We start from the raw sequence: 12,940 nt of genomic DNA on the forward strand, positions 1-12,940 counted from the left end.
GTTGGATATTTTTTAAGGTTAAGGGATTAATTTAGGCTTAAATATGAATTTTTCAGGACAAATAGAGTTTGAAGGATTTTCAAGCCAAGGGTAGAATCACAAGTTTGCGAGTGACAAAATAAAATTCTAAAACAGTTTATGGCTACGTCTTTTGACTTATTCTTTCAAATGATTTCTGACTTTTCAGATATGGATTATGCATTCCCTAATGTTGAGCATACTGCTGCTCGGTCAATCAGTATGATAAAAGTTCTTAGTATATTGAGTGTTGGTCTTGGATTAGAAAGTAGAAACCAGGAAAAACATGTTTATGTCATAGTTCAAGTTACAAGTTGTAATCAGTCTAGTGAAAAGATTATTATCATGTTTAAGCTTCCACTAATGTATCATAAAAGTTGTAGCTAGTAGTACAAGTTGTTAGCAAAAGCATTTCGCTTGTGTTGTTGTTTCTTTCAAGCATACGTCTGTGTTGTGATTGCTAGCTAAGTTAGATAGGTTAGTCGGTTGGTAAGTGTTGTCAAGATATGACAATGTTTGCTAGACCTCGAACCCTCTTTTGGAGCTATGTTAAAGGTTCAGAAAAGGAGCTCTGGGAGGGAGTAGGACATTAAAAAAGTGACTAATTGTGTGTGTATTGATGGAGTGAAGAAGATTTCTCTAGACAATATTTATATTTTTACTTGATAAAAGCATCTGATATAGACCAACCAAGCATAAAATTATTGATTAGATTTTATTTAATAATTGTTATGTAATTTTAATATTTTCCAGTTTTATCCTTTTAATAACATTTAAGTAGGGTTAATTAGTCTTTTCACAATGCATTAGGATTTTATTCGGAGGCTATTTAAGTCTTGTCTCACTTCAAGAAATAGCACATCTTCCAACGCATCACCGCATCGGAATATGGTCCCAAATACGTTGGAAAAGGGTCTCTCGACGCATGAAAGTCCATCAAAACGCATGTCGAGAGAACTACGTCCGAGGACGAATGCCCAAGGCCAAAATGAATAATCGTCGAGAAAAGGTTACTCCCAACTCCAGAATGAAGAATGATGGGAGTATGGTTTTCCTAACATCCTTCACTCGATGTTGGGAGTAACCTTTTTCCGACGCAACGTCAAATACCTTTTTATCGACGTGTTTCCTTCAACGTCAGAAAATAAGTGCAACGTCCGATGCTTAGGTGCATCAGGAGATTATAGTTTTTTCCTATTTTTTTTTCAATTATTATGCTTAATTTTGGGTTTAGCCCGTGGTAGGTTTTTGTGTTCCGATTCAATTTTAAATTCAATAAACTTTTTAAACAAAACAAAAAGAACAAACAGAAATATGAAATCTTCATTCATAGAATTAGAACATAATTCAAGAAAACAAGTGTCTTTCTATTCTAACAATTACATATTGTTTGTTTAAAACAACTACGTAGAAAAGAAGAAAAAAAACATCATCTTTCATCAGTTTGGAGGTCATCTTCCAAAAAGTCCATACCTACAATGACATTTAAGTAAAGTACATTATTGAAACTTCAAAGAAACCAAAATGCATGGATAGGCCAAAAACAAAAAATACATACCATAAGTTCAAGGCCCTCTGTTTGCCTGAGTCATTTTCTCGATCATTTTCTTTCTTCCATTTTTCGGGCATGCATCTCCGACACTCTTCATTTTTTTTCAAGCATAAGTCGTTGCCCTTCTTCAATTTCTTTAGTTTCATATTGCATCATCTCCGCTTATGCATTTCTTGAGTTGCTGAACTCGATGAACTGTTACCACCATTTCGCTACTCAAGTTTGGGGCCCCAACCAAGACCTTTTGAGTATCTCGATCTTTTACCCAAAATAGTTACGCATATCTCGTCCCCGAAGAGTGGTTGAGAACTCTTATTGGATGGAGAAATTGAAGTTCCAGCATTTGATTATGCACACACAAAATGTTAAGTTATGAACTCAAAATTAAAGTAGAAAATAAAATACAATATACCATAAACTTACATGCACATCGGCGATCACCTGTGAAATGAATTGACCACTCCTATTGGCATGTGTTTCTTTGAACAGCTCCACACATCTCACTGGTTGACCTCGTTCTGTAGTGAGTTCATGTTGTCATATGAACGACTTGAACCCTCTTCTATAATTGTAAAGTTGTTTCTATCTAGCAGCCTTGTTGGTCCTTGATTGCTCTTGCATGTAAACAACAAAAATGAATTAATGTGAAGTAACATTACAATGTGTAAATCACCTGAAATTGTCGACTTTAGTAGGGATTGCATTGGAAGTATCGATTTTTCAGACGATTCACCAATCTGTACGGTGGGTTAGCACGTGCTTAATTAGGGTTGTTGTACTTTTTAAAAATGTGGCTATGACAGCCTCCCACTGAACTATTTGAAAGATGTAAGCATTTGATGCTCAACAAATCTATTAAGTGCTTGATCTATGAAATCAAGCACGAAACAACGCTACAAATTAAAGAACATATCGATTAGTTTTATACATTTGTTCGTTTAATATAAATGCAAAGTAATTACTAAACTTACCTATAGATCGCACTTGACAACCTCGATGTACTCTGTAGGAACATCAGTCCACTTAAGAAAACATACTGGAAATGCATCTTGCGTTAATACCTGATGGTGTTGCTGAACAAAATAACATGAGGCAAAATTGGCTTCTCCGCTCCTAGGCGATGGAGATTGTAATCTTCTCTCGTTCTTCTGGACCTATCTCTCCAACTCCATGTTTTCAGAGTGCTAATGTCTCGTAGGAGTGGGAGTTGGTTAAGAGCCATCTAAGAAAATAAAACACTATCAGAAACATAACTCCATGTTTATATTGTCATCAAAGTAATGAGACTAACCTGAAGTGTCATCCACCAAGGACAATTTTGCATTATTTAAAGTGTCATTGAACTCTAGAAACATATCATCTATCTCGTGGAAACCGTTGGAGAATGATGACATAGTACCTGTAGACATAAAAACTAAAATTAATTAAACAAATGAAATATTTCAAACTGGTCTAAAAAAATGAAATATGTGGATACATGATTCGTCATGATTCATTGTCGCTTGATCTGCTTTGATGTGATAATTATTCAACACCATTGTTTATGTCGTACCCCGTCTCGAGCACCTGCTTGCTTGGCTCGAGACGTGGCGTGAAGTCAACATATATCGTCCACTTCAAGAACGACATCAACTAACTCTTAACTTACCTTTAACCTTAACCCATAAAACAAAAAATAACAGTGGAAGCAATAACACTTAAATTAAAAACAAAACTGAAAAAAAACTCATCTTACTAAAACAACCTTTAGATAAGTTTATACAAACTACGTGAAACCTTATTTACATAACAAAACCCAACACTGAAAACTCAACCTAAGTCTAACATTACAAAAGTACTAAACAAAACACGTATTATAACAAACTAAACTCTTCAGCAGACAGATAGCAGCGATTCAAGCTCCGAAGACACGATATTTACCTAGAAAATGGGAAAACATGTTGGAAAGCATAAGCTAAACGAGCCTTGTGAGTTGTAGTTTTCTAAATACTTTTCATAAATTTTTGTAAAAGTAATATGTAAATCTTGTAAATAGTGAATCATAAACTGAAAACTTTAAATCTTAAAACAATAGTAACATGAATCCTTGTTTTTCCTACTCGAAATACAAGTATCTCTAATCCTGCCCCGTTACGAGTAATTTAATCATGTCATGTACGAGTAATTAAATCATGTCCCATCATGAGTAATTTTTAAGTCTGTCTCGTGACGAGTAATTTATTCATGCCCCGCACAAGTAAATTTTAAGTCTGCCTCGCAACGAGTAATTTATGAGATAGCTTTATTCTCATTAAACAATTTTAAACCATAAATCTTAAATCCTTTTGAAATAAGAAATTCTTAACTTACTCTCAATAATCCCTAGATCATGGACATTTAAAAAATATACCTTTAAAAATATAGTTCAAAATAATAAAAAGAAAAAAGATAAAAAAAAAAACATATTTTTAAAACAGATTAAAAATACATTATTTTGAAAAATCAATATTTTTGGAGTCTAATTAAAAATCTATATCGTTGATTAATTAATTATATAATTCCAAAATTTTATTAATTTATTAAAGATTGGGTTTAAATGATCTATAATGATATAACTAATTGATAATCAAAATTTGAGATATTCCATTAATTTAATTTAAGAGGATATTAGCTGCAATTCTGTCCATCAAATAAGTCCCAAATTTAGTTAGGATTTACAAAATAATCGAGTTTATAAAAATATACTGTATTTTTCAAATCGAGCTACATTTCTCCTAAATCTATTAAAATACACAATACTTTGAACCTACCATAAGGAATAAAGTCAGAATTAATAAATAACCATAAATCATTCCAATTTACTAAAAGTCTTATTTCCTCCTATATTTGCTATATTTTGAATTGCAACCTCCAAATTTGCCATTGCTATGGATACATCTGTTAAAGTAATTAGGTTATTAGTGTAGAAATCCCCTAATAAAAAAGTTGTCATGTGGTAATGTGGGCTTGGGGTTAGATGAGTCATGGGCCTAATTAGATTATGCACTTGGTTGGACTTTGGGCCAAAATAAGCTTTTTCCTCTTCGGGTCAATTGAGTATTGAGTCCAAATATAATGACACAAGGAGCTTATTCAATACAAATGGCTACAACTTATAAGACATGTGAGATTATTAAAATTAATTGGTTTCTTAGGAGTCAACTTATAATCTCTTCCCAATTGAACCGTAGTCCCTAAATTCATGGATTATAAATTTGTTTCATAGAATTTGGTTTAGGTAGATTTGTGTTGCATGAAAGAGGATTGTGAAGCTAATCCTCAAACCTCTAATTGCAGTTTGTTCCTTGTCGTCTCTTGAAACCATGGATGATATGCTAAATGCTACCTATACACATCCCTATTATAACTTCCTTCCTCGCCCCACTTTCTAATTTAACTTCACATTCTTTGAACTTATTACCATCTATACTTCCCCTCTTTAGCGTTTAAACATCTCCAAGAAGCAACTCTCTCACTCAAAAGAAGAAAATAGGTGTCCCTATGGAGTTGAAAAGAATGAGTATTTTGACATACAATGAATGACAGGTTAAGAGGAAGAGAGACAATATAGAAGGGAGAAGAAGAGAAGTAGCTTTTTGTGATTGAAAATGGAAAAGGAAATGAATATAGATATGAAATTTGAAAGTGTTATTTACCTTAGGTAATAAGTAAGAAGAGTAGGGTCAACATAGGCTGTGAAAGATACCCCAAATCTTTGTCTGATAGGGGAGACATAAGGTCATAAGATAGCACCACAACTTCCCCCCAACCCTTATTTTCACAAATTTAGGCCATACCACTTTCCAACCAAATTCCTCATCTCATTCAATTTTCATAATAATAATAACAAACAATTCCTTTTAGTAATTGACTATTTTTACCATTTTTATTTATCTTTTATTTTGTTTAGGGTAAAAGCCAAGCTGTCTTATGCCAAAAGGACCACCAAACTTTGCACTCTTTTTTACCATTCATTCTGTATAAGAGTTAATGTTGTTTGTCTATTTCTCATTTAACATCTTGGATGTGGGACACTATTTCTAGGTAACCCCATTTATTCTTTTTTTCTTCTCATTTCCACGACACTTTCCTTTTCTTTCATTTCTATCTTCTTTTTTCCCTCCATTTTTTTGAATGTGTACATTCCAATCAAATATTCAAAATATATATATATATATACACCATTTAAGAGTTTGGGTAAGATATCCTTTGCTAATTTGTTATCACATCTATAAAATATTCTTTGTTTCACAAATACTACAACAATCTTTTACTGGGTGTTTAGTTCGTGGATTTAAGAAAGGAATAGGTAGTTGTAAACTTCACTTGTTGTTTAGCCTAAGGAGTTTCTTATTATCTCTTTAAATTGTGGTAGATATCATAATTGTATTACTTCCTAAACTTTACAATTTTATTCCTTGAATATGAAATTAGCTTTAGAATGTTGGAGGATAAACATCGTATCATTTAAATCAAATAGATTAGATGGGGGTTTGAAACATGAGAATTGAGAGGGTAGAAAGAAAGAGATTAAATAAATGGATAGCCACAACTTTATGATCTGTTAGCTCAATTGACAAACTTATTTGGTTCATTTATTATGTATAGTTCCTTTCACTCAGTTGTGGTAAATTCATGAGTTACTGATTCAAACACAGTTTGATGGCCCCATCAAGGAAAGCTACAAAATATGTCAAAACTTTCATTTTTACTGAGTGAAGGGGGGAAAGAAAAGTGCTTTTTTTTTTCCAAATAGTTGAATTCTGTAAAAACATTTGATGAAAGCTACCATGCTTGTTCTTTCATTATATTTAAGGTATAGGTGAAGTTGTGAATATAATGATTAATGCATGTTGGATGACAACTTTTATTTCTAAAATACTATTTTTGGAATGTTGAAAACTCATTCAACCTATACTAATTAACTTTGTCCTTCTCAGATAAGACAATAATAATAATAATAAATATTTTGTGAAATGAACTATATTATATATCCTAAAACATGTAGTTAATTCAACTAATAAAAGCCCTACCATTCATCAATTAATTAGTATGATTAAGGTTTCAATAATATATGATGGACGACCACCAACACCAACACCAACTACTAACCTAATTTGGTCTCCTAAAAAGAGGTAGAACGAGTGAGATGAGATCGAATGTAATTAGAATTCAGTTGAGTTTGACTATGGATCGAGCGAGTTCGTGTTATATCAACGTAACACTTAAATATCTCCACAATGATATATACTTTTGTCTACTATGAATGTTAATCTCTTATATGAATTTGAATAGAAGATGATATTTTAAATTTCCAGTGGATGTGAATGTGAAAGAAGTTTTGTTACATCTACACCACCGATGAGTTTAGTTTTTGAATTACATTTTTTAAAAGAAAAATAAACATAAATTTTTATATAAAAAAATCCAAATAATTAGGTAGGAAAAAAAGAAGAGAAGATTTAGAGAGTGAAAAAATTGGCATTACATGGAGAAAAGAAAGGGACAAGTCCACACAAAAACTTGATCCCTACACACATTGGATCCCCCCATTGCATAACATCAAACATTTATTAATTACTCAATAGAGACACAACACATATATGATATATGATATATGATATATGATATATGATATATATTACATTAAGTTGGGTCATGCATAGGGAGTGAAAATTCCCAGACTAAAAAGAGGGACCATTTGGAATGCCTTTTTTCTTTTTATTTTTTTTTTATTTTGAATCATTTAACATTGTCCTTTCTTATATTATAATAAATATAATATCTACATATTTTCATTTGTCTCACTTCTTCTTTGTTATTGGCAGATGAGATGTGAGAAGTTTCCACAATACCATCTATGCTCTAATTTCACATTCTCTATCAAATGTTATCTCTTCATTCCCCTTTCCCTCTCTCTTTTTAAATTCAATTTCTTCTTCTCTAATTATTGTTGCATTCATTTCTCTTTCTTATGTATGCATAACTTTGAGGCTTTTAATTTCCCCCTACTCTGCACTATGCACATTCCTATTTCAATTATGTTTCTTTCTTATTCCCTGTTGGGTTTTAAATACTCTAAAAAAAAAACATCTCTTCATCTCAACATCACTTATAACTAAACACATATACGTGATTTTATTTATTTTATTATTATCATGTTGGTGTTTGAGTTACGAGTTCAAAACACGAACGAATGGATGAATTTGCTACAAGAATTTACTTTAATTATGGTCATGCACTCATTTCTTTGTGATGAGAGGTTTTCATTGTTCACTGCTTTTACTTAATTTATATCTATAGTCGGAAGTTGTGTTATATTCCATCATTTAAATTTGTGTGTCTATAGCATGTTCATATAATGTTTTTAAAAAATCGAATTGGTGTGAGATTTCAATGTCAGTATCGTATAAATGTTTATCATTAATTATAAAGGTGCTAATTAAAGATTATACGACAATTTGACCATCATTAAAACTAGGGTTAAAAGAGCTAGAAACGGATGATTTAGAATCTAAATTGAATTTAATAATTGATTTGAATTGGACAAAACATTAGTACTATGACTTACAAATCATAAATTGAAATTTCCAAAGAAGCAAATATTATTTTTAGAAAGAAAAAAGAAAAAAGAAAAAGAAAAGAAGGATAGGCCCACAATATTGATGTTTAAAAGTTAAGAAATTATCCCATCCCTTCCCTCATTACTATAGTGAGATAGGGAGAGGGGAAGAAGGGAAGCAATCACACTTTCCTATACTTCTCCTTTTGGCTATTCATATACAATCTTTACAGCTGTTTACCAACAAACTCTAAACATATTTTTATCATTCAAGAAATTAAGCACAATAAATAATTGCATATTACAAATTTTCAACACTAATTCATATCTATTTGTTTTAAGTAAATAATATACGTACATTGTTCTCTCTTTTAACGAAATATAATTCAATCAATAAAAGTTTATTCTATTTTATGTTTTCAGATTCACTTGATATGTATTTAGTTGTTAGTCTTGATTCTATTTTAAAAAGTATTTTTACATCTTTTTAATCTAAATCGTTGAAAATTTTGAAAGACCAATTTTTAAAAAGTTAACAAAAACATTTTCATAAATTAATTATAGTAGTAGTTTAATATATTTTCAAACACGTTTTAGAAAGTGTGTAAATTTAAATACAATTTCCAAAATATATGTTACCAAAAACACATATTTTAAAACATGGAATACAAATCTACTTTCTTTGAATATATTGTTTACAAAATTATGTTTTCGAATCGCCTACAAAACATATCCTAAAGTTTCAATTGTTGTTTCAATGATGTTGCGATCTTGTGCAATTGAGAAAAAATATTTTCTCACATCAACTCAATTTAGATAAACTATTAAGGATGAGTATGGATTTGTTATCGATTTTTTGACCAAACCAACACCGAACCTCTCTTTAACTCCGATTGACAACACTCGATTGAATATGTTTTGATCGATCAGCTCAATTTTTCAGTCTATCATGTTTTTCAGTATATTGTACTATAAAATTATTATTATCAGTGTGGGGGACACAATTAACATCCATCGACCTTTTAGTCGTCCACTTTGCAAGCCAAAAAAATAAGAAAATAAAAGCTGGTGGATAATTATAACTATTGCACACATCTATGTTCCATATGCACCACTCTACCAACCTTTAAAGAAGAAGAAGGAAAGTGTTGAAGGAGAGAGTTAGTGGTGAAATGTGGAATTCATATTCTCTTCCATCATTTTACTTATCAACATCTAATTATATTTATTTATATGATTTGGGATTGAACCTTAATTCTGATTCTACATAGAAAGAGACATAAATTTGAAAAAGATGTTAAAAGAAGAAAGGAAAAGAGAAAGGAATGAAAGAAGGAAGGTAGAAAAAGGCAAAGAGCGTCGTCTCAAGTAAAGAATCTAATGCCAATGAATTCTTTATAATGCCAATGCAGTATGCACCATGCAAACTCTCATTTTTATCATTTTGATGAACTTTTTACACAAATGATTTGGATCACATGCTACCACAATATTCACTAATTCTAATCATCTCCCCGAAAAAAAACAACACTTACTTGCATACTATTAAATCATCGTAATCACCCACTATTCGTGAAATTTTCATCTTTGAGATTAAAACCATTCAACCAAACTATAGTGAATTTGCAACTACAATGCAAACACATCATTTCTCTTCTTTTTGAAAAAATTCAACCATTATTGTTTTCTTTTAAACTAAGTAGCTTTTAAGAGCCTGTTTTTGTTTCTACTTCAATTATTGGATTTAAGAAATAGGTAGATTATTGATAAGAAAATATCATCATAAAAAATGATAAGGAAATAGACTTTTCAAAAGCCTTAACTAACCAACACCACCTTAGTTTTCACTATTAACATTATCTCATTTTCAATATGTTTCTTTATAAAAAGTCGTACATATAGGTATTTTACCACACCACCCTTCTTCACTTGGAGCCAAAAAAGCAGAGAAATTACCACGGCTCAAGCTTATTCACCCACTCCTTCTATCTATAGTCAAAAAAGTATTTCCCACAGAACAAATTTGGATTCAAATTGTCTTCCCCCCACAAAAGAAAAAAATCAGATTTGGATTGAATGGTTCAAAATTACTGTCATTATGAAAAGTAAATACACACAACCTAAAGAAAAGTTGAGGCAACTTTAATAAGATTGTTTCAGAAGAGATCAGACAGGTCTAATCCATTGAAACAAACAACATTTTCCAAAAGACAAAACATCCTTGGCTCACTCAACACAGCCAGTCTCAAGCTATTACCCATTTGCCTGGAAACATGTGGGTCAGTTCAATTTTCCCTTAATTGAACCACTAATTGAAGCTTAAATTGGAAATGTAACAAAGATAATATCCAAGTTCAAGGAATGATAATCACTGAAACTGGCTTTCAGATAACCAAAGCTTCCATCAGGATATCATTTGATGTAAATAGTGAAGCAGCCAGTCATCATATTCAAATTATTAACAAAAATGAAAAATAAAAGTCAAAACACTGATGAACAAGAAATTGTGTGCTTTTATTTAATAATAATATATGATTTTTGTCCAAAACAAAAAGAAAAGTCATCTGATTTGAAATCAAGCAGGATGGGAAGGGCAGTATACAGTTTCAGAGAGAAGAAAGACAGACTGCATACTTTTTTTGTTTTTGTTTTTGTTTTTGTCTTCTCCAATGCCCATTTTTTCTGGTTACTTCTGTTCTTGTGAAAATTCCCATCAAATCAAATCCCCCATCAGTGCTCTTCTCTTCATTCTTACCATCTTGGAAGCCCAAGGGCACTTGTGGGCAATTGGATAACAATGGAAGAAAAGTTCCCTCAACTTGCAGCAACAAAACTGAGAAATTGTGCAGCATTTATAAACAATAATCATCCTAGAACTTTGGAGGGGGAACAAGAGGTAGGAAATTAAGAATTAAGAAGGGCTGCCAACAATGTCAAGAAATGCCCTGTTAAGAGAATGAAACTTCATTTTTGGCTCTTCAGATTTGCTCTTCTTGAAAGAAGGTTCAGGTGATGAACAAACTGATGTTGCTCTAAATGCCCAAGAATCGTTGGAGCTGTCTGAACTGAAACCTGCGTCAATCACGCCATTTGGGCTATCAGGAGCTTGTTGTTCATGCTTGCGTTTGTGAGGGTTGATAGGATGATAAAAGCCATTGTTATAAGCCTTTGAATGCTCTACAACAAGATCGTAACAGCATTGCACTTTTTCCTGTTCAAATGCAGTTGAAGAAGTTATGATCAAAGAATGGGATTTGCATAAACTACTAACCAATGAACTTATAATGAAATTCCTTTTTGAACAAACCTTGTTCATTTTGAGGACACCCAGAAGCTTATCTTGGTGCTCTAATTTCTTATGAGGCTCAATCTGATCTATCACTTCCATCATTGTTGCAGTTGCCAAAACAGATGGAAGATACCCCACAAATCTTGAATCTAACAAAATCCAAGAGAAGTTCCAAGTCATGGAATGAAAATTGAAGGGGGAAAATACCAAATTTAATTATTTTCCACTTCACTTGTATGTACAATGCACGAAGTATTGCATTCATGTAGGTGTTTGTAAGTTCTAACCTGAAAGAAGAGAAAGGAGAAGGTACTCAGAACGCCTGAAAAACTCCAAGTGAAGATTGTTCTTCAACCCAAGCCTTTTTACAATGTGATCAAGAAAAGAATAAGGAGTCACTAAATGCATCCTCCATTGAAGAGTTGAGAGCACTAGAAGCTCCATTCTCTGAATGGTTTTAGCCTCAAACACATACTTAGCATCCTCTACCTGAGATATTAAAACATACATGTTATCCACAAGAACAAATCTCAATCATCCAAAACATTAGAATTCGATTATCAAATGGATGTTATTGCTATAATCGAGACATACTTGAAGGTCCAAGAGTAAAGGAACTTGAATCTCCTCCACTTTAGCCGCCAAAGAGAGGCAAGTAACAGCCACAAGTTGGTTCATCCATGGCTTGTCACTCTTAAAATGGAAGCTCAAGAGGAATCTGTCAAAATAAGCAATAGCCAAAATGGCAGTGAGAGTTGAGAAGCCATAATGGGATTGAACTTTGAGCATCCAGTGAATAGCCGAAGAACGAGCAGCAGAAACAGAAGGATCCATCAACAAAGCTTCAAGCTCAAGATTGCTCTGTTTTAGCTGCTCTGTTTCTTTAGACAACATGGAGAGAAGGCGTTCATCATCCCCAGAGAGATCTTCCTCCAAAAAACCCAAAGAAAACAAATGGGTGTGGTAGGTTGGTTCTAAATCAGCTTCATCTTCCTCTTCCTCCCATTTCTCCTCCTCACAAAACAAAGAATCGAGTGGAAACAAATGGGTTTGAGCATCATCATCAGCATGTTCATACCGATGCATTGCCATAGAATGAAAGCTTGGAAAAGGGTACTCAAAAGAGGAAAAAGAAGCTGAAATGGGCGTCCATGGCCGCCGGAAGTGGAAACAGTGGAAGAGGATTGAAAGAAGAGAAAGAGAAAAAGGGGGAAAAGAAAGAGAGAGGAGCGGTGAGTTGGTGGTAGAGATTGTGTTTTTATATGGAGCATTGGGGAATGGAAATGTTTGTGCTTTCGGTGTGTCCCGTTGGCGGGCAGAAATGCAACGGCACACACACCAAGCCGGACCCCCATGAAAGCAACCTCATAAGAAACCTAAATAAATGGCAATGCCATTTGATTTGATTTTGCCTATTTAGTATTCACTGTTTATTGTATTCTATCAAATACACAAACTAGGTTTTCTAGGGCTTTGCTTTCAAATTTAAACCCACTCTTTT

At 32.6% G+C, this 12,940-nt stretch overlaps 1 protein-coding gene across 1 annotated transcript; it reads right to left on the reverse strand.

Annotated features, from left to right (window-relative positions):
- Window positions 1-10,640: 10,640 nt before the first annotated feature.
- On the reverse strand, window positions 10,641-12,696 carry LOC101221213 (cyclin-D3-3). The gene is made up of 4 exons (XM_004140663.3): window positions 12,034-12,696; window positions 11,727-11,928; window positions 11,458-11,588; window positions 10,641-11,361 (listed from the first exon to the last, which is right to left on the reverse strand). The coding sequence occupies exons 1-4, from the start codon at window positions 12,529-12,531 to the stop codon at window positions 11,062-11,064; spliced, it is 1,131 nt and encodes a 376-aa protein (XP_004140711.1). The 5' UTR covers window positions 12,532-12,696; the 3' UTR covers window positions 10,641-11,061.
- Window positions 12,697-12,940: the final 244 nt, after the last annotated feature.

This window comes from Cucumis sativus, chromosome 3, assembly GCF_000004075.3.
Source record: "Cucumis sativus cultivar 9930 chromosome 3, Cucumber_9930_V3, whole genome shotgun sequence".
Lineage (NCBI taxonomy): Eukaryota > Viridiplantae > Streptophyta > Magnoliopsida > Cucurbitales > Cucurbitaceae > Cucumis > Cucumis sativus.